Source organism: Lipotes vexillifer, unplaced genomic scaffold (genome assembly GCF_000442215.2).
Source record: "Lipotes vexillifer unplaced genomic scaffold, Lipotes_vexillifer_v1.1 scaffold70, whole genome shotgun sequence".
NCBI classification, from domain to species: Eukaryota; Metazoa; Chordata; class Mammalia; order Artiodactyla; family Lipotidae; genus Lipotes; species Lipotes vexillifer.
Genome location: NW_006789896.1, coordinates 1,938,407 through 1,964,633, shown reverse-complemented (window position 1 = coordinate 1,964,633; position 26,227 = coordinate 1,938,407). Strand labels below are relative to the sequence as shown.

At 55.2% G+C, this 26,227-nt stretch overlaps 1 protein-coding gene across 1 annotated transcript in view; it reads left to right on the top strand.

Annotated features, from left to right (window-relative positions):
* Positions 1–26,227, top strand: part of VAC14 (VAC14 component of PIKFYVE complex) — a 101,728-nt gene that overhangs the window by 26,792 nt on the left and 48,709 nt on the right. The window contains exons 11-13 of the mRNA XM_007462963.1: positions 6,818–6,962; positions 7,189–7,254; positions 25,830–25,986. Of these exons, the coding sequence (XP_007463025.1) occupies positions 6,818–6,962; positions 7,189–7,254; positions 25,830–25,986 (368 nt within the window). The remainder of the gene's footprint in view (positions 1–6,817; positions 6,963–7,188; positions 7,255–25,829; positions 25,987–26,227) is intronic.

Below are 26,227 nucleotides of genomic sequence, written 5' to 3'. Positions count from 1 at the left end.
CAAGAGACTCTCTTCTCCTCAGACCCTTAGGATCTTTTCTCCTTTTATATCATTTTTTCATTCTTATCTCTAAGGACCTTGTGGGTGTTTTCAAAGTGAGTACTGACTATAAATGTGGACTATTCCTAAGACCTCTCCCACATTGTTCAAGCAAGCCAATAAACACTGTTCATTTATTTGTTTTTAGCTAGTCATCACACATGTCCAGAGCCTGTGTTCAGCCCTGCAGGTTCCAAGATAAAGATATGGCCCCTGAATGTGGTCCCTGATCTTGAGGTTCTCCAGTGGGGAGGCAGAGAAGTAAGGGTAGTGGTGGTTTTGCTGGTGGCTCAGATGTTGTTGGGGTCAAGCGTTGGCGCCCCAGCTGAGGCTCGCTGGAACACTGGCTGACAACCGTGAACGCTCGGGGAGGGCTTCCGGGGCCCAGCTGTGCCCAACGCTTTGTGTTGCGTCATTAGGTTTTGCTGATGTTTAAATCCCGTGGGGTCAGTAGTAGCATTATCTCCACTTTAGGGCTGAGGAGGGACAGGAGGTCGGGGCTGTTGTGTGGAGAATGGATTTAGGAGGGACTCGGGTGGGTGCAGACCGGTCAGGGGGCCACCGCCACATCCCGGTCAGACAGGATAGAGGCTCAGACTGAAGAGGCGGCAGAATATGGAGGAAGTTGAGAGATTTGAGATCTGTTTTGAAGGTAGAATTGACAGGATTTGCCAAGGGATGGGATGGCATGAGAGGAGGAAAGTGAGGGAAAGAAGAACTTCTAGATTTGGGGCTTGAGCCAGATCAGGGCATCCTGGTATCATTTCCCAAGCAGGGGCAGAAGGAGGAACGGGCCCATTGAGAGCTGGGTTCCAGGCGGCTCTGAGCGTCCCCCAGGAGTGGTTAAGGAAGCAGCTTTGGATATTGGATTCCAGAGCTCTGGGGAGAGGTGTGGATGGAGGTGCAGCAGGACTGGCCTGTCCTGTAGAGGAATCACTTTAGTTCTGAAGGCCCCGGGAGCGAGGGGGGCAGACCTGTGGTTTAGAAGCCCCTCTGGCAGCACCGGGGAGGATCGGTGAGGGAGGGGGCCAAAACTGGCAACAGAAGGGCCTGTTGCAGACTTGTCCCTAATCTAGGCCACAGGGAGGGGATGATCATGCTCCTTGGGGGTTGGGGAGGTCCAGGAGGAGCAGAGACCAGACATAACCGACCGCCCTGTGGGGCAGGCACGACCCCGCTGCCTCACGTGGGAGGCGGTGGTCCGTTCGCCTGAAGGAGGCCTTGGTTCCTGTGTTGCAGCCGGGAACCACCTGGCTGGAACCAGTGCCTTGATTTATACCCGTCGTTCAGCAGCAAACACCAGTCCTATCTTTGAAATTAAAAAACCAAATGAGAACAAATTATCTAGTGCTTTGTTTCCCTCGAACGGAGGTTTCCTCGCGGCAGCTGCCGATCTGAGTCACTAGCTATGCCAAAGAGGAGGGCGGCCTTCAGAGTCGTGGAACCTGAGCCCGGCCCCCCACCCACTGGAGACGGCAGCTGAGGACAGGAGGGTGGGGTGCCTACTTCCGCCAGTTGGTGCTGCCAGAGGGGGACTGAGCTTGGGCAAGATGGCATCTTCCAGGGACACCGAGAAACATAACCCACCCTGTGGTTTTCCAGATGCGCCGCTCCCCCAGGGCACTGCCCATGGATGCCACTTTTACTAAGTTCAGGCCAGCCTAGGGCAGCGGCCCAATTGGGGTCCCCTCCCATGGCAGAGAAGCATCCCCCGCTGGCAGAACACTGTCAGAGAGGTGACACTCAATCTGATGAAAGCTCTGGGCCCTCTCCCTTATGCACAAAACTCTAAATACACTTTCAGGGGTTCAGGGATCTCCTCGAAGCCAATCCTTGCACCCCAAACGTTTTTTTTAATCTTTAAATCCTCACTTGGACCTAAACACAGGGAGAGTAACTGACAACCCAAGAGCATAAGCCTCTTCTCCCTCCTCATGTCCCCTCGGTCCCAAGATGCTGGGAAAGCCCCAGGCAGCCCAGGGTGAACAGTAGCCACAGGGTAGAGCCATCTGAACGAGCACGGGCTACGAGGTCATCGTAGTGAGGAAGGGCTCCAGGTACCAGAGGCTGGGTTCCTCCACCCTCCAGAGCATGAGAAATGCATACGGAGCTGGAAACCGGACTCCCTGGGAAGGCAGGGGAAGGGGGATGGAGGCAGCATGCTTGCAGCTGAGGGAAGGGTTAAGGAAGAATAGTATACACCTCTTTCTCTCTGTCCCTCCCCTTCCTTCTCTCCCTGTCTAATGCTGCTATGTGCACCAGGCACGTTCTTCATCACTGTGAATCCTCTGAGCCGTGGAATCCCACTGCCTGAGCGCACATCCTGACTTCACCATGCCTGGCGGTGTGACCCTGGGCAAGCAGCTTAACCTCTCCCTGCCTCCATTTCCTCCTCTATAAACTGGATGTGATGATCTGCTCACCCCGTAGTGGTATGGAGCTTAAATGAATTAAAGCATGTAAAGAGCACAGAATGGTGCCTCACCCACAGAAAGCAGTTTACATACTTCAGCTACAATTATTATTACAAGAACCTTGTCATTATCTCCATTTTACAAGTGAGGATACGGGCCCAGAGAGGTTAATTTCTTGCCCAAAGTTGTTCAGCTAGCTAGTGACCAGCTTGGAATTCAGGCTAGTAAGTCTGTCTGACCCCCAGGCCCACGCATTTGAGCTTCATTAGTCACAGTTGGAGAGTTGCAGGAGCTTTGCATGTTGGCCTGTGACCTGATACAGGAGCCCCAGACAGGCATTCCATGGGCACAAGCTTCTACTCTGAAGCCCTGGGCCTCGCTGAGGATCAGGGACATTTAGTACAGGTCTTCTGGTATAGCTGGCTGCATAAGGCAAGCAGAAAGATCTAGAAACCAGTGCTTCCCAACTTATAGCACCTGCTGATTGAAAGAATTAGTGAAGATCTTTTATAAAAAACAACTTCGAATTCAGCAACAGTTCCCCTTTAGATTTACCTTTGTTCTAATTTGATTAGAGCCGTAACATATGAGTGCCAACAAGGGTTAGACATTACAGAAATAAAGTGCTGCTTCCCAGAGAGAAGCGCTGGATTTTATCACGATGTATTAGAAGTATCAGAAGCTGTATTCAATAAATCAATATTTTAATAGCCACAGTAGCGCCATTCGTTTAGAAGTCGTAGTACATATACTTGTAAGACCTTCATTATGAGATGCTTTATGAGAAAGTGCTCCGTGAAAATGGAGTTTTGGAGACACCTTGAAATAACTCAAAAGCCCTCAAGAGTGACTAGGCTAGACATTTTGGAACCAGTGCAGAAATGTGTTTTAAACTGTGAGTGAGCTCCGTTCTGTTCTTTCTGGGTAAGGTAAGCCAGGGCGGAGGGAGCGCACCTCCGGCTCCAGCCCAGCAGCTCAGGAGCTGAGCACAGGGTGCAGCGTGCCCGCTCTAGGAGGGGCCCAGGTTCCAGAGTCCCGGCTTCCCACCGAGCACACGCGGAGCCCAGCACACAGCAGCCGACCCACCCGGCGTAGCAGCTGAGAGCTGTCCCCTCAGAGGCGGGCAGGGTCATCTATCCTCCCTTTCCCTGGTGCCCTGGGCTGTGCCTGCTTCCCATGGCCTTCACCTCCAGCCAGCCAAGGGAAGTGGGAGCCAGGGAGAGTGTCTCCAGCTGAGGGAGTGAGTTCTCCATGCCTCATGGCCTCGGACAGGTCCCATACTGTCTCATCTGTGCATCAAAGGACTTTGACCATCTGTGCATCTGTGCATGGTCTACGTGAACCATGGGGCCTCTTTCAGCCATGAAGTTCTTGGTTGTTTGAAGCTGACCCCTGCCTCACCATCAGTCCAAAGGTACCCGTGTCTGGGGAGGGCTGCTGTGGGGAAAGTCGGAGACTGTTAGCACACACAGTGCTGCCAGTTTACATACCGGCTCCATGAAATCCTTCCTTTGTTATTTGGCCCCAACAGAGTGCCACCTGAGGGAGATGCCATAACGGGCATCGATTTCTGCCCTCAGTAGAGATGCTTAACTGGCCAGGAGTATCTCGGGACCGCTGTGAGTTAAGGAGCCCGGCTGGCCGAGCGACTGTCTATCCTTGGCATCTTGGGATCCTATTTGGGCCACTTGGATTTGGAGCACCCACCCCCCCAAACAAAGATCAGCACCAGGCTTCCCCAGTGTCCTCTCTCGCGTGGAAATGATGCTGCTGTGGACTCTCTTGAGTGCGGCCCATTAGGAGCCAGTGCCATGCGGTGGGTGAGGCCACTCTGGACTCGGATGCTCGCATTCAGATTGCCAGCTCCGCCACTTCCCAGCTGTGTAACAAGGAGAGGTTACTTAATGTCTCTGTGCTCTGATTCCCTCGTCTCCAGAATGGGAACAACATTGCTTCTGGCATAGGGCCCTTGAGGGAAGTAAATGCGGCTGTGCAGGTACAGAGCTCAGCATGATGCCTGGCACAGAGTATTTATGCAGAACATGAGTAATCATCGTTTTGAGTACCATCGCCGTCATCACTGTTATCAGAGCCGTGTGTCATCTTGTCTCCCCTACCCCGGCAAGGTTCATACACCCCACTGGGCCTGAACTGCAGGGTGGATGGGGGAGCTGGGTTTGGCACTGCCTTCCTCCCCACCAGCAGGACACAGCCGTGCTAGATCAGTGCAGCCCTGAGTCCCCCAGGCCTCCTTCCTGAGGGCTGTTTCAGCTAAGAATGTGGCAGCGACCTGCCAGACATGGGGCACTTATGGCACCCTGGGCCCCACGTGGCAGCTCCTGCTGTGGAAAGGGACTCACTGCAGACCTTGGGTTCACGGGGTCAGGAAAGAGCAGGCAGGGAAGGGGCTTCCGTTCATTCCCCACTGCTTTCTGAGCTCGCTTTGTTAAGGCCTTGGGCTGCAGGTAGGCATGTGAAGTGTCTCCAGCCATGGGTTCCTGCCCACCCAAGGAGAAGAGCTTACAGAGCACCCCAGAAGGAGCCCAGTAGGAGGCCAGTGCTATGGGGAAAAGAGGAACTTGGAGATTAGACAGTAAATCCTGGCCATCAGAGGAGGGAGAGGAGTGTCTAGGAAATTGTCAGAGAAGAAAAGAAAATGCTTGGGAAGCCCTGGGATAGCCTGCCAGCCTGCCACTGCAGAGCCTGCCACATGTGCTGCCCCGTGTGTGCGCCGTGGTCCATCTGAGCTGAGGGTGCTGAGGGCGTGAAAGACACGCTGGGTTTAAAAGACTCCAGACGTAAAAAGAATATAATGTGCTTTATTACTAATCTGTATATTGATATTTATATTGATTCTGTGTTGAAGTGACATTTGGGGTATATTGGGTTAATTACAATGTATCATTAAAATTAATTTCACCTGTTTTCTTTCTACTTTTTAATATAAAACCGAAAAGCATAAAATTCTCTATGTGACTCGCATTATGTTTCTGTTGGACAGTGAGTGTGAGAGAGATTAAGAGATTGTCCGGTAGGCTGCATTTGCCACCCTGGACTTGTCTGTCTGTGGGGGAGTTTCCGCATCTGTCTTAGGCTACCAATAGCCTAATATCCTCAGAAGACCTCAGAACTTCCAGACATATGGCTCTTGGGGGGATCTCATTGGCAGCCCCACCCAGAGGCTCACTCACACGCCCAGCCCCTCTAACCACCAGAGGATAGAAGTGCCCACTTGCACCCCCGAAACGAGCACCATGGGGAATCATCAAACTATATTAAACAGCAGTTCCGTTTAGCACTTAACAGAGCTAAGATCATGTCCTTTAGGAATTCACTTCAAATGAGCTTCAGGAAGTCTGCAGGCGAATTGGGAAAGCACAGGCATCGAGTTCCTGATGCAAATGAATAATTGAGCAGCCTGGAAATACCATGAAAGGCCGTTTTGTACAGGCGAGCGATAGTGTCCTGCGTCGGAGGGGAAAGGAGCCCCTGCCTGACATCCTAAGGCCCTCTGTCCTTGCCGTCCCCATCCCTGACAACCCTGGCCAATGCCTGGACACCGTGCTTTGGGCAGAGGGCTAAGTGTCAGTGTCCCAGCAGCACCCAACCTTCCCGGGGCTGCTTGGCGGGACTTTTCTCTGCCTGGAGACCAGCAGGGCTCTGGGCCAGGGAAGCGGGGAGCCTGTGCCCCACTGGAGCAAAGGCATTCTGAACAAGCTCCATTCTGTAGGCTGAGGCTGTGTCACCTCTTTTCCAACTCAAACAAGAATGTTACAGCTTCACAGGCAGCTCTCAAGGCCTCTCAACCAGGCCAAACGTGGTGCTGAGTGCCCTGGAGTGTGATGAGGTGAAGAGCCACGATCCCTGTCCTCACGGGAGAAGGGTTCTTTGGGTGCCTGGTGAAGGACCTGTTGGATTTAAGGGGTGTTACCAGGGCCATCCCCTGGACTCTCTGGACTTGGTGGTTTTGTTTTATCAACAAAGGGTCTGGACTTAATGCCCCGAGGGCGCTAAACAGTCTTTCAACCACGAGGTCTGCTAGGGCAGAGCTCTTTGATATCAGAGAGGTTTTCTGTGGTACAAGCCTGCTAGTGCTGGAAAGAGAAAAAGGGGAAGCCGGTAGCTGCCTGGCAGAACGGCTTTCCTCCCCAGACGTGGTTGTTGGACCTCCTACCTTGGAGAGGGAGGAGGGGAGCAGAGGGAGAGGGGCCCTCTGAGCGCTTTGCATGGTGTGTGCCCTGTCCTGCCCCAGGACAGCGGGCTGAGCGTGCGTTTCTCAGTGTGCGGGGCCAGGGTGCGTCTGCAGCTCTAGGGGTGGGGGCCTGATGGGCTTCAACCTGGCTCCTTCCTGGTCTCACCCACAGCACTGAGAGGGCCCCGGTCACCCTCCACCTCGACGGGATTGTGCAGGTTCTGAGCTGCCACCTCAGCAACATGGCCATCGGGATGATGACCAGGATCGCTGTCCTCAAGTGGCTCTACCACCTCTACATCAAGACCCCCCGGAAGGTGAGCCCCCGGGCCCCTCAGCCCTCCAAGCCAGGTGGCTGCTTCTGGGTGGAGTTTGAGGGCCTGCCCGTGCTTGGTAGGCTTCTGGTCGTTGCAGTTCTGGAGAAACCCTGACCAGGAGAGAAGTGACAGATGCCTGAGGAGCCTTCGGTGTCTTGAGGGGGGTTTGGGAGGTGTTCCCTGCAGTTGGGGAGCTCACGTGGGTCCCTGCTTCTCTGCTCTCCAGATGTTCCGGCACACAGACAGCCTCTTCCCTACCCTACTCCAGACGTTATCAGATGAATCCGACGAGGTAGGTCACCAGTGCCCCTTCCTCTGTGCCCCGGCTGCCAGCCTCTCCTTTTGATGGGATTGTGTAGCTGACGGGTGCTCATTTTGTTGTTGTTCTCGTAAATCAACACCCCTGAAATCACCCTATTCCTCCTACCTGGTGAGGTGCATCCATTAAGGGAAAAGCTGTTTACTGCCCTCAGCTTTGGGAATAAGGACGCTGTCTTTGTGGGCCCTTCTGAAGACCGAGCTGGGTCAGGGCACTGGCGAGGAAACCTGTCCGGCGGGGAGCTCCTTGTCCCTGGAAGGCCGTGGAGAGTGGTGATGGGGAGCCCAAGGGCAAAGTCCATCCCGCCTAGCTGCCCAAACTTGGGCAAGTCACTGCCCAGCTCCGCACCTCAGTTTCCTTCTCTGTCCGGCAGGGTAGTAACAGCACACGGGGTTGTGAGAACGAAATGACCCACGAAAAATGCCGGGTGCTGTTCTGGGCACCCGCTAAGCACTCAAGGAGCGTCAGTTGTGATTCATTTCAGCTGGACTTCATTTTGACCTCTAGTTTGAAATCGGACCCTGAAGCTTTGCGTCTGTTGGGGTCACCGAAAGTTAAAGGGAGAGGCTGGTCCCGTCCCAGGCAGCAGGATTAACCGCAAGTGGGGGGGGTCTCAGAGTGGGGCAGGGAGAGCAGGACCCTGCATCCGGCCGTGTCGGGGAGGGGCTCCTCCAGCCGCACCTCTCCCCACGCCATTCCCGGCAGCGTTCTGTTCCGTGGACTTCCTCACCAGGACTCCCCTGCTGCCCAGCCAAGGGGCAGGATTTGTAGTTGGGTGTTGCCATTTGCCGGGGTAGCATCCCTTCCCTCCGCCAGTACCAGCTCCAGGCTGTGTGTTGGCCGCTGGCGGCCGGCGCCTTGACCCACCCGTCTCCTCCCCACTTCTTCCCTCCTCGGGGCTCCGGGCAGCTGTGGGCTCGGTGAGGCAGCGGGCTCGCGCGCACCTGCCGACCTCCCAGCTGCCCAGCGGGAACGAAGAGCGGACGGGCTGGCGCGGTGGGGGAAAGAGGGAGAGGGACGTGGCTCATGACTTCCCGTGGCAGGAGGCGCCTCGGCCCTTCCCGGGCTGGTACCAGGCTTGTGTGGAGCCCAGGGCAGCTGTCCTGCAGCCTGACTTTGCTTCCCTGAACCTGAGCTGAAGAGAGATACAGACAGGCAGGTGTCCACCTCTAGGTCCTCTCAGGGATTCTGCACTTCCAGAAAACTCAAAGCAGGTGGTCTGGGAGTCTGCCCGTGTCCCCTCCTGCCTGTCCACCACACACACGCGTGTGCACACACACGCCACCACCCCCTTTCCCCCACCACCGCTGCATTGTGAGGCCCAGGTGGACGTGGCCCAGTTCTGCCTGAGTTAGGACTGACTCACTGCACAGTCACGGCCCTCATTTCAATACAAAAAGGGAGAGAATCGCTTTGCTGATTGGTTCCTTCCCGAGGACTGCAGTGGAAGCAGCTGAGTTTTCAGTCCTTTAAATGGAGTCGTTTAAGCCCATCCAGCCTTCTTTGCTTGCGATTGGTCTTTGCGTGCGTGTGCATTTGAAGGGAGCCGGAGGAGACGCAGTCCATGAAACAGCTCTGTTCAGGTTGCGGCTCTGGGAGCTCGATTTACTGAAGTGCCAGGTGTTGTGGGGCTTTGGGGCCCATCTTGTGGGCCTCCGGTGGGGAGGGGATTGCAGCTGCTCCTGGGGACAGTGACCAGAGGTGGGTGAGGCGGGAGGGTGCTCCTCTAACAGCCGTGAACGTCCCTGCTTTCCCATCTCTCCAGGGGAGGGATTTAAGGACCTCAGTATCAGTGGCAAGTTGTGGTTTTGCCGCATCCTGGTTCTTCACCAGAATCGCGTCCCCGAATGGCCCCCGCTGAATCTGGTGACCTTGAGAGGGTACAGCGTACTTGGCAGTGGAAATACAGCCATGAACAAGGCAAAGTCCCTCTTCTCCTGAAGTGAGCTTCCTTTCCAGGGTATCTAGGAAGTGCTGTCTGTGAGAATATCCCAATACTTCCAGGCACAGCCCTGATCTCAGATTGGAGCTCCCTGGGGTGCAAGACCCTGAAAGGCCATCTAGTCAAGTTGGACCACAGTCAGATTGGTGGGGAGAGGCCCCTTCCTAGGGAGGGCTTCACAGAGCCCCCTTGCTGATGGAATGTAACTGTGGCCCACCCTACGCAGGGCCCTACATCCAGCCTAGGGTCTCAAGGCACAGGTTAGCCCATTTGTAACAGCTGACTTGTGTGATGTCGTTACAGTGCCGGGAACTGTGCTTAGACCCCTTAGCTCTTGTATCTAGAGAAAGTTCAACAGTTCTGTGGGGGAAATACTGTTATCATTTCCATTTTACAGTTCAGAAAACACAGCCGAGGGAGGTAAGGTTAAGCTGCACACACAGCCAGGGAGTGGTGGAGCCAAACTCAGAACCGAATCTGTTTTGACTCCAAAGTCCGTCCTCTTAGTCACTTAACCACCATGCCTGTGTTTCACCACCTGTGGCCCTGACAGCCCACATCAGAACCCCAGCTCGTGTTTAGTCATATCGTCATCCCCATATGCCTTTTTCTCTTGTTCCACAAGTTCCTGAGAAGAGTTCTCTCAGTCTGGTGTGGAGAGGGGTGTGTGTATTCCGAAAAAGTTCTCTCTCAGCCCCCTGACCCTTTGTCCACTTTCCTTATTGATTTACAGGAGCTCTTTGTATATCGGGGACATTCCATTTATCATGTATGTTGCAAATGTTTTCCTCTCCCAGGATGATTGTGATACACCCACGTGCCCATTACCCTTGGTGAGAGCCACTGGCCCCCGGGGGACAGAGTGTACCCAGGTGTTAATGATGCAAGAGCTGGGCACAGGGAGGGACAGAGCCAAAGAGACCTAGCTCTGCCCACCACCACCATGTTCCACAGTCCCCTTGGCACGTGGCCTCACTGGGGTGTCTTGTGTGCCATTGTTTCTCTGTCCGCCTCCCCTTCCCCCCACTCCAGTGACAGCTTGGTAGTCCACACCCGTCTGGCATCCTCAGGTTGTCTCCGCTTTACCTTATTCAGGATAAGCGGCTGTTTCCTCAGTACCGCCTGCTCCTTGCAGACTTTATCTGAAAATCCCTTTTGTCAGAAAGAATTTGCAGGTGTCAAATTAATATTCTTGGCACTGGAGTAGAAATCCTCCCATTAGCTGGAGATCCAATGACTTGTTTTTAAGTGAAAATGCAACCCCGATTCAACAGCGCAGAATGCATGGCACGTGCACAGAGCTTCCTGCTGGACCCTGGTGGGAGGTGGGGCTGCTTCTTTCCCTGCCCGGAAGATGCCAGTTGTCGCTGCCTCCCGAGCCTGCAGCTGCTGGGGCGGGCTCTGCCCGTGAGCCCACAGAGGATAGGTCTTCTCCACGTTCCTGGTGGTGCGGCTGGCTCGGTTGCAGGGGGGTGGGGGGAGGGGGTGGCTTGGTAATTCCTCATCCTCATCTTACTCTCAAGCACAACTTGCCTCCTAACCTGGATTTAAAATACTCAGCGGGGGGGGGTGGGGCGCGAGGACTTCCCTGGCAGTCCAGTGGCTAAGACTCCTCACTTCCACTGCAGGGGCTGTGGGTTCAATCCCTGGTCAGGGAACTAAGATGCCATGCGGCACAGCAAAAAAAAAAAAAGAAAAAAAAATCCTCAGCGAGTAATCGTGGGTACGTGTCATTATACATGTGTCCAAACCCACAGAATGTACACCATGAGTGGACCCTCATGTCAGCTATGGACTTCGGGGGATATTGATGTGTCAGCGTAGGTTCATCGATCGTAACAGATGCTCTGCCGTGGTGAGGAAGACTGATAAGGGGGAGGCTGTGCGCATGCAGGGGCAGGAGGTACGTGGGAAATCTCTGCACCTTCTGCTCAGTATTGCTGTGAACCTAAAACTTCTCAAAAAAACAGAATCTGCTTTAAAGAAAAAAATATGTAGAATTAAAAATAAAAAGTCTCAGTCTAGAAGAGACCTGGAAGGATGTCTGGTGCCCCTCCAAGGGAATGTAGCATCCCAGACAGCCAGCCACCAGACCTGAGCTCGAATCACAGGAGCTCTAACCCCTCCTCACCGTGGACCATGGGCAAGAGCCTAACCGCTCCAGCCTGCGCAAAGGGCCAATGATGTCTGCACATGCCTCATAGACCACTGTTTAAAGGGACAGAGTAAAGCTCCTGGTCTGATCTTGGCCCTTCCTAACAACCTGTGCATCACCCCAAGTTCTTCAGGGGGAAATTGGCAATTCGCTCTGTTGAACTCTTCTTCCCAGGAGCAGGGCTTGTCCCCATTTGACTCATCTTGTAAAGCTTCGAGGTCTTTTTTGTAGGTCTTATTCATTATGAAGTTTACTTTCAGTATTTAAAATTTTGTTGTGACTTTGAGGGGCGTTCCTTTCTGGTAATATTTTTTCCCAAGTGACAGTGCAGCCCAGTGGCCAGGCTGTCCAGGAGTCTGGTCCTGGCTCTGCCACTTAATAGTTGGCTGGGGGATTCCCTGGCAGTCCAGTTGGTTAGGACTCCACGCTTCCACTGTAGGGGGCACAGGTTCTATCCTAGTCGTGAACTAAGATCCCCCATGCTGCATGGTGGGGCCAAAAAAAAAAAAAGTTGGTTGCCCTTGAGCAAATTACATAGCCTCTCTGAGCCCGCTTTTCTTATCTGAAAACCGAAAGTAATGGTGGAGCCACCCACCCAGGTTGTTGTGAGGATTAAATGAGATGGAGAATGTCAGATGCTCAGCACAGGACGCAGCACATGTAAACACATGGTAAACGTTAGCTCCTCTGACGCTGGTTATAATTTCTGTGAAAATGGCAGAGACACACACTGAAATCAGGAAGGTGGGCTCCATGTTTGCCCCACGTCCTTCCTGCCTCAGTTTCAGCAGCAGAAGCCGGAATGGAAGCAGGTCCTGTTTCCCTGCCTGTCTCTAGGACCACACAGGCCCTTTGCAGATGGCCAGAGTAGGTGGGGCTGTTGGGGGTTCATCGTCCATTTCCAGGTCACAGAAAAACCAAGAGGAAGGCAGCAGGACCGGTACCCCATCCTGTGCTTTCTCCCCCTCTATCAGCCCCCCAGCAGCCCTGAGATGGTGCTGCCCAGAGCGGGGAGCCCATCGTCAGTGGGCTGTGTTGCAGTGTCGCCGGTGGAGGGGCTCCCAGCTGGCTGCCCCGGGTCCAAGGGAAGGAGGAGAAATGGCACCCGCAGCAGAGGACCTGCACTGGGGCCTCTCACTGCCACAGCTTCTTGCTGATTCCATTGAGATCCAGAGGGGCACACCTACTGGGGCCACCAGAGGCAGCCTCCCAGAGGCTTCTCAACATCTCGGAGCTGGTGTGTCCCTAACACCTTAGAGCAGACATTCTCAATCCAGGAGAAGTCCGCCCCTCTTTCCCCTCCCCTAGTTGTAAAGTAACTATGAAGAGAAATTGTGGATGGGAGTTTATGGCTTATGTGTTCAAATTCTAGAAAATTTGGAAGGTAGGTTAGTGAGGGCATTACTCACGGCAGTGGTAGAGTTTCTAACTCTGGAATCCATTAACTGCATGGAGAGTGTGGTCTGGCTGTCACACCCAGTGGGACATACAGCCATGACTAGGAGGCCGGGTCTAAGAAGTGATCTGGGGGCATCTAACAAAGGTACTTAAAGTCCCCCATGGGAGCAGTGATGTACCCCAGTCCAGAGTAGCCCAGTGCCTTCCCTGTCCTCTACCCCATGGTACATCTCAGAAGTGTCCAGACCTGTGGGCAGGAGCGCAAGAGCTGCCCCGCCCTCTGCTGAGTCCTGAGGGAAGTGGGGGCCGTCAGCTCTTCTCTCTGGTGCGAGACTTGGCCCATCAACCCACGCTGTGTCGGGGCACTGGGACCCTCACCAGCAGGGGTGTTACCAGGGAACAGACATGGCTATATTTGAGGGTGGTGGGCTTTTGGGGACAGGGAGAGGATTTCATTTGTTTTCATGGTCCAGATCCCAGGAGAAATGGAGCGGAAGAGGTTCTCAAATCTCTCAAAAGAGAGAGCTCTGCGGGGCTACGCTGAGTCGCCCCAAAGAGAAACGGGCCGAGGCCGGTATAAGGGATGGGCAGAGTGGCTCTGGGATTGCGCTGCGACTGTTGCCGCTGCTGCTGCTGACTGGCGGTCTGAGCCCAGTCCCCCGGCGCAGACTTGGGGCGAGGCTGCCTTTGGCTTCTTCTGCCTCGAGGAGCAGCAGCCCTGCTGTCCCATCATGTCCCTTTCCCTCTCCATCCCTCATCCCACCCGGTCCACGAAAGCACTCCCTCAACTTTTCCTCTCCCCAGGAGCCCTTGTCACTATGGTCTGGCGGGTCGGCCAGTTGGGCCCAGGGATTCATCTCTCTGCTGTAAAGGGATTTAGTTGGTGGCAACAGAGCCTTCTGCGTTGGGGGATGACCCATACCCAAGATCTGTGCCCTGTGGGTGGTGGGGAGGTGCCAGTCCCCATGGGTTCCTCTTCTGACTCACGTTCCAGCATGACGGGCTGTGCTCTCCTGCCCTCGGGAAGGAGGGCCTTCTGTTGGAAATTGGCCATCCCTCAGTGTCTGCCCCAGAAATGAGGGCTGCCACTTATTTAGAGGCCCCTGTAACTGACAGCAGCTTAGAGAGCCAGTGATGGCCTGTCTGACGCCCCCAGCACTGGCGTCCTTTGGAAACCGTGCTGGTTGCTGTGTGCCGGACGCCACATGTCTGGGAGAAGGAGAGGCAGAAACCAGTTTACGGGGTAGTTGCGCTGGTCAGAGTGCATCGCATCTGTTGCCTTAAGGAATCTGCCTGGTGACCTTGGAGTGGTTTTCATTATCCCCAGTTTGACATAAGACAAAATTCAGGTGTGAGGATGATAACTTGCCCAAGGTCACACTGCCGGGAGCCAGAATTGGAAGTCAGCTCTGTCTGATTCCAGAACATCTAAAACCCCACAGGAGGTCTCACCTCGCTGCACAGCATGAGTGCCGCCGGGGTGGGGTGCGCTTTATTCTTCAGTCTGGACGCACTTGACTTTGACCTGCCCCATCGGGCTGCCCCGGGGCTGCTCACCCAACCCAGGGCCCCATCCAGAAGGAATGGGCCAGTGGCAGGGACGGCTGAGGGGCAGTGTGGAAGCAGCCTGGGTGGAGAACAGGAGGACAGGCCTCTGCTCCACGCTGCCCACTCTCCCCGTGGGACCGGGCAAGTCCATGGCATCTCCTCACCTCCATTTCCCTCCCTAAATTGCGGTTGGACTGGATCGTGTTAGTCCCTTCCAGCTCTGACTTTGTGTGGTCCTGACTCCACTGCCTGGAATACTAATGCGGCCTGCTCAAAAGTGGACAGTTTTCCGTAAGAATGGGGCTTGTTTTTCCTTCTCATATCCTTGCCTCAGTTTTTATTTCACTCCAATTTTCATTCCATCCACTCTCCAAAACAAACAAAAACAACCCCTCCACTACCCGCCCCCCCAACCCCGCTTCAATTTCGAAGATTTTTTTATAGTCAGATCACACGATCAGGTCAGATGCCAGCCCGGAGAACCGAGGGGTGAGATGTCAGGGGCCAAGAACTTGGTTCCTCTCGCCGAGAGCCCACCTCACATGGAGAGATGAGCTGGGCCACAGCACAGACAGCCGGAACAAGGAAGGTGTGAACCCTCTCCTGCTGCAGCCTTCCGGGGGCTGGTCCACTCAGCTCTCCCTGGGGCTGACCCTGCGGCTTCCGTTGGAGGCTTTGGAGAGAAAATGAGAGGGGCGGAAGTAATGAGCAGGGAGAAAAGCTGTGGCCAGCAAGGCAGAGACACAGGCCTCTAGTCACAAGCCACAGGGATGGGTAACCCCAGGCCCCCACGGCCCAGCAGAGGCACCGCCGTCAGCGCTAGAGGTCCTGGGAGGTCTTCTGCAGTGAGCCCTTGACGCAGACGATTGCTGTGGAGGGGGCAGGGGAGAGGGGCGCGTGGTCTCAGTCCCAGAATTGAGCCTGTGAGGAGGCCTGCTGCTCTCATCCTTCCACATCTCTGCACTGTGTGCTTTCACTGCCCCGCATCAGCCTCCCTCAGGTAAGGGGGGACCCACAGTACCTGCCATCGGCCGCCATCACCTGCTCTAGGAAGGCAGGTTTGTGTGCCGGGAGGGTTTTCAGTCTTCATCTCTGTCTGGATTCCCTCCACTGATGGGCAAGTGAGGACCCAGAGCTGCACCGTAACTGGAGCACCTGAGTTGGGCAGGGGGCTCCTGGTGAAGGCGAGGGTGGACTGAGAAGGGCAGATGAAGGGGAGGTTTGCTTTCCCGAAGTAGGGCTGGGCGGCACAGGAGGGAGTCCGCAAAGGGGAGCCGGTTGCGAACCGTCTTACCCTGGACAGGGCTGGGGGCTCCCAGAGAGCCGAGCTACAGGCCGACTGGCCCCCAGGGATGAGCAGACCACCTGCCACAGCCCATCTCTCCTTGAACTCAGGAAGTGATCACTCACCTCACCTAGAAAGGTCAAAGTCCAGCAACCCAACAGAAGTCCCACAGGGAGCCATGCACACCAGGGCCACTGTCAGAATCCTCTGGAGCTTTTTTTTTAATAGGTAGTTTGTTTGTTTTGGCTGCACCGCGTCTTAGTTTCAGCATGAGGGATCTTCGTTGCAGCATGCAGCATATTTAGTTGTGGCACACGGGCTTCTTAGTTGCAGTGTGCGTGTGGGATCTAGTTCCCCGACCAGGGATCAAAGCCAGGCCCCCTCAATTGGGAGCGCAGAGTCTTACCCACTGGACCACCAGGGACCCCTCTCTGGAGCTTTTTAAAATCCGGCTGTTTGGGCCTCAGCCCAGACCGCCTGAATTGTTTTCTGAGGTGCAGCCTCGTGGCCTGGGCGCTGGTATTCTCCACAACCCGCAACGACTTTGATGCTTGTCTCTGGTTGAGAACAGATCATCCTAAGATCCTATTGGGAGGCTGGGGGCCAGGCCTCTAGCTCTCAGCCCTGATGCCCTCTCTCCGTAGACCTTGTGGTGGTGGCCAGGCCAGGGGCCCTGTTTTTACCCCACAGCCCACAGCCCACTTGCGGCATCTTCAGAAGTCAGAATTTCTCACAAGATGTGTGTCGATTTCTTCTCCTCCAGAGATGGCCAAAGCTGAATCAACTAAATTTCCCTGACATCTTCCTGTTGGCAGTTTGCAAGGCCCACAGATGGGGCGGGGAGTTCCGGTTGCTAGAGATGCTGAGGACAGGAAGTGTACCTAACGCTCGCTCCACACCAGACCTGTGCTGGGCATCACCCAGCAGGCGTGGTCTTAGTCAGTCTCCACAGCAGCCCCTCGAGGGTGCGTTCTGCTGTGTCCCCACTTTACTAAAGTGGAAACAGACTCAGGGAAGTGAAGTAACTAGGTCAGGATCTCGGCTTGATGCTCCGTGAATCCACGAGGCCTTATTTGTTACGTACGCTGCCCACTCCTGCTCATCAAGGCCGGCCAGGTCCCCGTCTGTGTCATCATAGCACTTTGTGCCCTCAGACCCTCTCACAGCCCTTGTCACACTCTATGAGGACAGAGGCTGTGTCCAGCACATAGGAGGTGCCCAGACACATTTCATGAGCAAGTGAAGAGACAGGGTGGGGCAGGTGATGAGCTGACCCCACTGCGGCCTGCCCCACCCTCCTCCCTCCCTTGCTGGGGCCTGGTTCTGCCTCCTCGGACCAGAGCTGATTGGCTTGCAAGCACGCTGCGATTAAGTGGAGACCTGGCAGTGGGCAGGAGACCGGGGAGCCCCACGCTGCTCTCCTGGTTGCCATGGACTGGTGCCCCGGAGACAGCGGCCCCTCGGCTCATCGCCTGGTAACTGAGCTATAACAGTGTGCACACTGCTCCCGAGCTGCCCGCAGCGTGGCCGGCCCCTTGCCTGTTCCCTGTCTGGCTTGTGGGGAGAATTTACCTCCTGGAGGTGCACCTACTGGTCAGGGCCTCTGGGATGCAAGTGAGCGATGGCTGGCTTCAGCAAGAAGCCCTGGGAGTAGGAGAAAAGGGGCAGGGGGCGGGGGGGACTGGTGTCCAAGTTGTCTCACCCCAGGCTGGCCTTCCCCTCCTCTCCCCTCAAAGGGATGGAGGCTGGAAGGCTTTAGGCTGCCAGAACCCACGCTGTGCTGTCACTGTGGAACTTAATAAGCAGTAGGTACTGGCCTTTGGCATGTATGGCACATTTCAAACTTCACTAAAAGCAGAAGAGAAGAAAGAAAGAAAAGAAAGCAATCCTGATTCCTAAGGGCATGCTTCAAAGTCAGACAACAAACCAAGATATAATCCTTTTTTTTTTTAAGTTGTTTTTGCTTTACCAAGCCATACAAGGTTTTAATCTGCGTAGTTTTCTCAGTGGGAAAATAGGTCTAAGCCTAAGCAGTCCTCCCCCACCCCCAAATCTAAGTGTTCTTTTTGGCAGTGCTTTCCTTGCGGAAGGCAGGGCTGCAAGGCTGCGGGACCCGCCTCCCAAGAGTGCTGGGCATGGCCTGCTCTGACCCCGTTGCAGCGGAAAGCTTTTCTGGGAGAACCGCTCCCTCCTGGGCTGGGTTGTGCTGGGCCAGGCTGGAGCCTGGTCGCTGCTTTCTCCAGCCTAGGTTTGCTCTGTGTCCAGGGCAGGGGCTTCCAGCTCCAGTGCCGGCTAGTGCCAGGTGCCATCACCTAGAGCTCCATAGTTTGACTGCTGCGGGGCCTGTGGAGATCCTTTGACCTTCCCTCAGCTCCCCCAGGGGACCCTTCCTGGGGACGGCGGCCTGTGTTCCTAGAGTCAGTTCTCTGGCTGATTCCACCAGCCGCAGGAGCCATTCTATAGGTGTCAGGAACTCAGGAGGCCTTGGCCTGCTGGGCTGTACCCGTTGTGAAAGAAGGGGACAGGCTTCCGTGTGGAAGGAAGCAGAAGGCCCCAAGGCTTCCTGTGGATGCCTGGCCTCGGTGCCTCTTCATTTACTCTTAGCTCCACTTCCCAAGAATAAGGAGTGGCCTGACCTGATCCAGCTCTCAGGCATGGCCCTGCAGCCCCACTGCTCTGGACAGAGGCATCAGATGGCAGTGGCCCGCAGACCTCAGCCTCCAGGACCTTCAGCCTGAATTCACCTCTCCTGCCAGCCCGAGTGCATCACTTGGAAACACTCTTGCGGCCTCCTCCTGGCTGGGACTGGGAAGGGCCCACCCTGGGGATTTCCTTCCCTCATGGGACTGGAAGGCTGAGCCAGTTGACATCTGGGGCCTAATCAGCTGACCAGTGGCCTAGCCAAACTTGAGAAAGCTTCTTAGAGATAAGTGAGTAGAGAAATGGGAGGCTTTTCCAGCTATCCCCCTGGCAGAAGCTGTCCAGAACCATCCATCTTCCATTTCCTGCCCGGCACTGCAGGTCAGCAAGAATTTATTCAATATCTGCTGGGTGCTTCATCTGGGACTTCATGTTCAGGAGTCTTGGTAGGAGAAGAGGATGGGCCTGCAAGCCTAGAGAAAGCCTTGACCTTGCAAAGCTCTGGGTCTCCAGCTATTCCCAAGGTGGCGAAGGAGCAACAGGAACGCCTCGCGGAGCGGGGAGGGAGCCTTCCGCCCCGAGCGGTTTTCCAGGGCTGGTCTGTGGACAAGGTGTTGGAACAGAGAGCGCCTGGATGGACCAAAAAGGGAAGGAGGGAACAGTCACCATCCGGGAGACTGTCCTTGGCCTACTGGAATGCAGGGGGTGACAGCCTGCCGTGGTCCATCCAGACGATGACTCCCCTCCCACACTGAACTGTGCCCTTAGCTGCTGTCAGGTGACCTCCTAGAAGGAAGGCTTTTCTCAGGAGTCCCGTGGCTTCCTAACTTTGCTCCCCAAGCCATGGAGGGTGTGACACCCCTTCCCCCTCGCCTCTGCCACCTTCCCCTCAGAGTTGCTTTGTCAAATGTTTTCCTTACCCATTTGCCACCGACCCTTTCACTTCATCGATGGCCAGCTCACTCGGGGACCGGGGACCAGCTGATGTGCCTTCCCCACCCCCCCAGCCCGTTGCCGTGGTGACGGCAGGCACTCCTGCTCCTGCAGAATATTGCTTTCTTGTAACCTTTTCCCCTCCCTCTCTTTCCCCCCTTCTTTCTCTCACACAGAAAGAAAGCACAAGTGTTTTATATTCATTCTGCGAAAAGCTGTGTAGCGCATACTAATTGGTGTGGCTTCCTCCTGCTTCTTTGAGCCTTTCCCGTCCTCAGAGCCAGGACCACAGGCCAGCGCAGGCATGAGCCCAGCCGGCCCGCTCTCTGGAAGGGGGACTGGCTCTGCGTTTCTAGAGGCCGGGCAGTGCGTTTATAGCTCTCGGCCTTTCGTCCAGGCCGTGAGCGTGATCGAGGCTCTGCTGAGATCACCGTGTCCTTCTCCCCAAGCTTCCTGTCCTCAAGCCAAGGGCTGCAAGGTCTCCAGGGGAGGGGAGCTCTAACGCCCTGGCCGGCACAGACACTCAAAGCCCGGTCCAGCTGGAGGGCGGCTCCTCCGTGGTCTCTGTTGCTCTGTCCGAGGCCCCCTGTTGGCGTTGCTCCCTGCAGCCTCTCCTCACTCCCCAGGCAGAGGCAGAGTCCCAGCCTAGGCCTGCGTCAGGGTTGTGGTTCCGTAGCCTCAAGTCCAGCACCTGGACTGAGTGGTTTTGCTGGTTGGCTGGGGGAGAGTCAGTGGCTGGACCTGATGGGCCTCGGAACCAGGAGCGGGTCCCCACCAACTCCCCACTCTGCTCTAAAGGCCATTCCTTGCCCTCCATTTTGATAGCCCCTTTCAAGCCCCTTGCTCTGGAGGCTGAAGGAGCTGATGGTGTGTTCTGTGACTCCCACTTAAAGGGGGCTCCCACTGTACGGGACAGGAAGGATGCTGTGCGTGCGTGTGTGTGTGTGTGTACAGCAGACAGTGGGGCTGTCTGTTGGCTCTAGCCCCCCGGGGACCAGAGACAGATCTTGAGGCGTGGCCAGGATTACTGAAGGAACCTGTAGACGACATTTCCAGCCTTAATTGTGCAATTGAAGTGTAATTTGCATTCATTTGCCATTTGGTGTTAAACTTTCTAAAATAAGAGAATTCAAAATGCGAAGTGAGAAATGAGAATTCAAAATGCAGCTTTGCTGGCTGTGCTCTCCAGTGGAGCAGGAGGAGGTGTACAGAGATGGGCGATGCAGACTCTCTTTGGTGCAGAGATGAAATCGAAAGGCCTCGATGTGTGCGCCGCTGTTCCTGCCCAGTCCCTGATCCAGGGCCACTGACCAAGCTCGGCTGTGGCACCAAACATCTCAGCACAGTAGTGCGTGAAGTATCTCCTGTAATCTTCACAACAGCCTTGCAAGGGCGAGTCCCCGTTGGCACATATGAGGAAACTGAGCCCCCACATCACCTGCAGAACCAAGTTCAGACCTGTCTCTTTGCCTGGGTCCTAGTTTTGTTTTTGTTTTTTTTTTGCGGTACGCGGGCCTCTCACTGTTGTGGCCTCTCCCGTTGCGGAGCACAGGCTCCGGACGCGCAGGCTCAGCGGCCATGGCTCATGGGCCCTGCTGCTCCGCAGCATGTGGGATCTTCCCGGACCGGGGCACGAACCCGCATCCCCTGCATTGGCAGGTGGACTCTCAACCACTGTGCCACCAGGGAAGCCCCAGGGTCCTAGTTCTTGCTGACCTGCTCCTGCCTGTGGCTTCCGCCTGATCTCTGCACCAGCCCCACACCCCACTCCAGAGCTGGGCCGAAGCCTAGTTTCCTGGAATGTGCCACGGGGTCTGGCCCTGTGTCCATGAAAGGCTTCTGCTAGTTAAGAGAACGCTTTGCGTGCCTTCCTCTAACCCCTGGTTCCCAGGCAAACTGGGGCTCAGGTACTTCCGAAGCCTCCCAGCCCCCCTCAGGCCGAGCTGCTGGCTCCCGTTGCACAGGCGCTGCCTTATCAGTGCGTCAGGACCGCCCGTCTCCCCCAAGGTCACTCTCGTCAGAGGCAGGGCCCAGTTCAGCCTTGCAGCCTTGCATCTCCTCCAGCCAGCACAGTCCCCGGCAGTAGATGCTGGGCGATGGGGCGAGTGTTGTTCACTGGTCCACTGGTGATGTTCACTGGTCCAGGGTCAGGTGGCTGAAGAGCAGGGTCAAGATTGGAAGTCAGGGGGACTTCCCTGGTGGCGCAGTGGTTAAGAATCCACCTGCCAATGCAGGGAACATGGGTTCGAGCCCTGGTCCAGGAAGATCCCACATGCCGCGGAGCAGCTAAGCCCGTGAGCCATAACTACTAAGCCTGCGCTCTAGAGCCCATGAGCCACAGCTACCGAGCCCATGAGCCACAACTACTGAAGCTCATGTATCTAGAGCCCGTGCTCCGCAACAAGAGAAGCCACCACAATGAGAAGCCCGTGCACCACAACGAAGAGTAACCCCCGCTCGCCACAACTAGAGAAAGCCCGCGCGCAGCGACGGAGACTCAACGCAGATGAAAATAAATAAATAAATAAATTTATTTTTTAAAAAAAAGATTGGAGGTCAGGATTGTGACCACAAAGCCCTCTGTAGCGTATTGGTCTCTGGTTTGTGGACTAGAGCTGGGTTTGAAGTGGACCCCCTGGTGCCTTGAGCGGGTGCCTGTATATGAGACTGAAGACAAGTGAGGGCATTACCTCCAGTTGGGAGCGAGGACAGCTGCCTCTTATGGCCCAGCCCTGGGGCCACTCACAGGGTGGGGACATCTCACGGGCCAGACCTCTCAGGCAGGGTGGTTCTTCCCAAACATCTTTTCTGTTAGGGAAATAAGTACCTGCTGGACCTGGTGTGGGTCGTTGCAGCCCTCATGGGGGTCAACGTCTGGCCGAGCGCTGGCCTGGCCCCAGCTGCCTTGCAGTTTTTCTCGATGACAGCATTCGACCCCCAGGATTTGCTGCCCACCTGTGCAGCCAGACCTGAGAGGAGTAGCCTGTGGTTCAGAGGTATAGTCGGCACGAGGGGTGCAGTGGGGCTGGCAGATGCCATGAGATGTAAAGAAACACAGGTTGCCCCCCAGATCCCTCGGCTCCCCTGTGAGTCCGAGCCAAGTGTGAGATCACGGGGAGTGAGTGAGGCCCCGCCAGCCCGAACTGTGGGCAGAGCAAGAGCTGACTGCTCTGCCAGTACCCCTGGGCTGGGAATTACGCTGCTGATTTGGGGCTTTGGCTTCTTTTTTTTTTTTTAAGATGAAATTCACATACCATAAATCTCAAACTTTTAAAGTATACTACACCCCAAAAAGAAACCCCTGTGCCCCTTAACAGTCACTCCCCCTGGCCCCTGGCAACCACAGCCTACTTTCTGTCTCTACAAATTTGTCTCTTCTGAATGTTTCATATAAATGTATTATATGTGACCTCTTGCAACTGGCTTCTTTCACGTAGCACATGTTTTCAAGGTTCATTCTTGTTGTAGAAGGTATCAGAAATTTGTTCCTTTTCATTGCCAAGTAGTAGTCCATGGCATGGATATGCCACGTTCTGTTTTATCCATTTATCAGTTGATGTACGTTTGGGTTTGTGGTATTGTATATGTATATAGTAAGAAATATATATTTGGTCTTCCTCGTTTCTGGCAAAGAGGTTCTAAAACTGTTGTAATTTCCTAACTGAAGAGAGCAGTAAAGATGTCTTTCATCATCCAGTTCTAGGAAGAGGAGAGGGGCTGAGATTAAATCAATCACCAAATGCCAACGGTTTAATCAGTTGTGCCTATGTAATGAAGCCCCCATAAAACCCCACAAGGATGGGGTTTGGAGAGCCTCCAGGTCGGATATTCAGGGAGAGTGTCGACCCTGGAGAGGGCATGAAAACTCTGTGCTCCTTTCTCCATACTTTGCCCTGTGCATCTCTTCCATCTGGCTGTCCCTGAGTTGTATCATTTTATAATAAACCACTGGCCTAATGAGAAAAATGTTTTCTGAGTTCCGTGAGCTGCTCTAACAAATTAAACCTAAGGAGGGGGTTCTGGGAACCTTTGATCCAAAGCCGGGCAGTCAGAAGCACAGGTGACAGACAGCCTGGACTTAGGATTGACATCCGAAGAGAGCCTTCTGGGGGGCAGTTTTGTAGGACTCTGCCCCCAACGTGTGGGTTCTGACACTGTCTCCAGATTAGACAGTGGCAGAATCGGGTTGCATTGTGGGATACCCAGCTGGTGTCGGAAAATCGCCTGGTGGTGTGAGATAAAGACATACCTCAGAATTGGTGTCAGAATCCTAGGGCTGTCTCCACTTCCTAGCTATGATGAGCAGTGATGCCGTGAGCTTTCCTGTGGAAGTTTTTGTGTGAACATGTCATCAGCCCCCTTGGGTAAAACACTAGGAACCCATAACTCTGTTTAGCTGTTTGAGGCCCAGTTGGCTTGCTGCTCCCTGGATGGATGTGCCAGATGGAGGGGCTACTCTGTGGTGCGGCGCTGCACCATTGCTGCTTTGCTTCCTGTTCCGCTATCCACCTCCTCCCTCTGTGTCCTCTTTCTGCCATTGCTGCAGTAGGCAGCCTTCTGGGGGCCTCCCTTGATGAAGCAGAGGCCTGGGCCTCTCTGCTTCCAGGCCTAGGCCCACCCAGGCCCTGGGCTCTTGGCCTGGGCATAGGGGCCACTCTTGCTCCTGCCATCTGTCTGGGTTCTTAGCAGCCACAACTTTCAGCCAGCATGGATCCATTCCCTGCAGGCCCAGCAGTCAGCATGTTCTGAAGTCACATACACCGATGCACAGAAGGGCAGGCTAGTGTGGGTCTGCCTGCCAGGCCGTGGCAAGGGCAGGTCTGACTCATCTGCAGCCCCAGCACCCAGCACAGCGCAGGGCTCAGGCAGTGCTGAGAGTCAGCGGAGAGACGAAGGAAAGGACGAGGTTGGACAGATGGGAGGTGGCGTTTGTGTGCGTGAGTTCCATGTCCAAAGTGGATGGGACCGGGGTGCAGCAGGGTAGGAAGCAAAGCAACAGGTTCTCGGGGAAACTGCATGCCAACCACACCGTGCTGCTGGGAGAGATGGATGGGCCAGAGGTGACAGAGAGGACACCGGGAGGAGAAGTGACAAGTGGGGCAGGGTAGGAAGAGGCACTGGCATGTTACTCGCATTGAGACAAGGATCACATTCAAGCTATGGAGAGAGGATAGTAGCATTATCTTTTATTTTTTTAGATAAAATTTGCCCATTTAAAATATACAATTCAGGCTTCCCTGGTGGCACAGTGGTTAAGAATCCGCCTGCCAATGCAGGGGACATGGGTTCGAGCTCTGGTCCGGGAAGATCCCACATGCCGCAGAGCAACTAAGCCCGTATGCCACAACTACTGAGCCTGCTCTCTAGAGCCCGCAAGCCACAACTACTGAGCCCGCGTGCCACAACTACTGAAGCCCGCGCGCCGCAACCAAGAGTAGCCCCTGCTTACCACAGCTAGAGAAAGCCCGGGCGCAGCAACAAAGACACAACACAGCCAAAAATAAATGAAATATCCACTTCAGTGGGTTTTGGTATATATACAAGGTTCTGCAACCATCACCACTGTCTAACTCCAGAACACTTTCATCATCTTACTAACAGCCCAGAAGTAGCCTTATTTTGAGTATAGTCACCACGTTCCATGGCTGGCCTGTCAAGCCACACACAGCCCACCCACCGGGGCCCCATCCGCCAGCGCTCTGCGTTACTTCCACTGGCTCAGGACTGAAGCCCTTGGTTGCCGTGGTAGCTCTTGGCAGGGGCTCAGGCACAGTCATCCATCTATTGGATGGTGCCTGTTGGGCATCTGCTGGGTGCTAGAGATAGTCTTGTGGGTACACCTGTGCTAGGACAGGCGCGGTCCCTCTGCTGGAGGACCTGGGACAGGTGAGTTACCGAGTTGCGCGCGCACACACACGCACACGCACACGCACACAAACGGTGCCCTACCCCAACCCTGGTGAGGCACCACCCTGCTTGCTGCTGATGCCAGGTGAGGAGCCAGAGGAGATGGGTGGTGTGCAAGGGGAGACAGTCTCTAAAGGTACAAGGGCTTTTTGGATTGTGGGGTCTCCCCTGGGGGCCTCTCACATCTTTGTATGAATGTCGCAGAGGTAGCCGAGAACTGAACCTTGTGTCTAGAAGTTGGAAACTTCTCCGTCCTGGAGACCAGAATTACACCCCAAATGTGGTGGGTGGCCTGGGGTCACCTCTGCAGAAGGATCTGCCCTGTGGCCTGGTGGTGGGCTGGGCCATGACCGGCACCCCCAGGAGTGTGGCCTGGAGGGCACTGTTGGACCCTTGCACAGGTCGACATCGAGGCCTGGCCAGCCCCGGAGCCCTGGGGCACACACCGCACAGACTGCACCCTGGGGACCAGAGAGGAGTGGTCATGGGAGAGCTAACTCCCGGGCCTTGACTCCGGCTTCCTTCCTGCACTTACTCCCGTCCACTGCCTGTCTGTGCTCTCCTCGGCCCATGTCCTTTGCAGAACCCTCTGAGTACTGTTAGAGCCACAGTCTTGGCAGCTCTCACCAGCCCCGTCGCCCTCTGCAGACCCCTCCCCACCCCCTGGAGGGAGCTCTCCGTCTCCAACCACAGCTCAGCACAGAGGTCCTTGTCCCTCATCCTCTGCTTTTCTCCTCCAGGTTATTCTGAAGGATCTGGAGGTATTGGCAGAAATTGCTTCCTCCCCCGCAGGCCAGATGGATGACCCAGGCCCCCTCGATGGCCCTGACCTCCGGGTCAGCCACTCAGAGCTCCAGGTGCCCACCCCTGGCAGAGCTGGCCTACTGAAGACTCCTGGTGAGTCCTCCCCAGAGGGCTGCAGCCTCGGGGACCCTGGGAATGGCAGTGCTCAGTCTTGTCCTGGGCCAGCTGGCCTTTGGGCTGTCCCTCTTTCCGCACCCTCCTGCCTCACACTACAGCAGCTCTCCACCCCTGTAAGAGACCTTCACAGCCCTTTTTCCTCATCTCCCTGCAAGTCTCGGGCTTTTGGGCCTTTGGCTAAATATAAAACCATCCGGGCCAGCTGACTGTCTCTTTC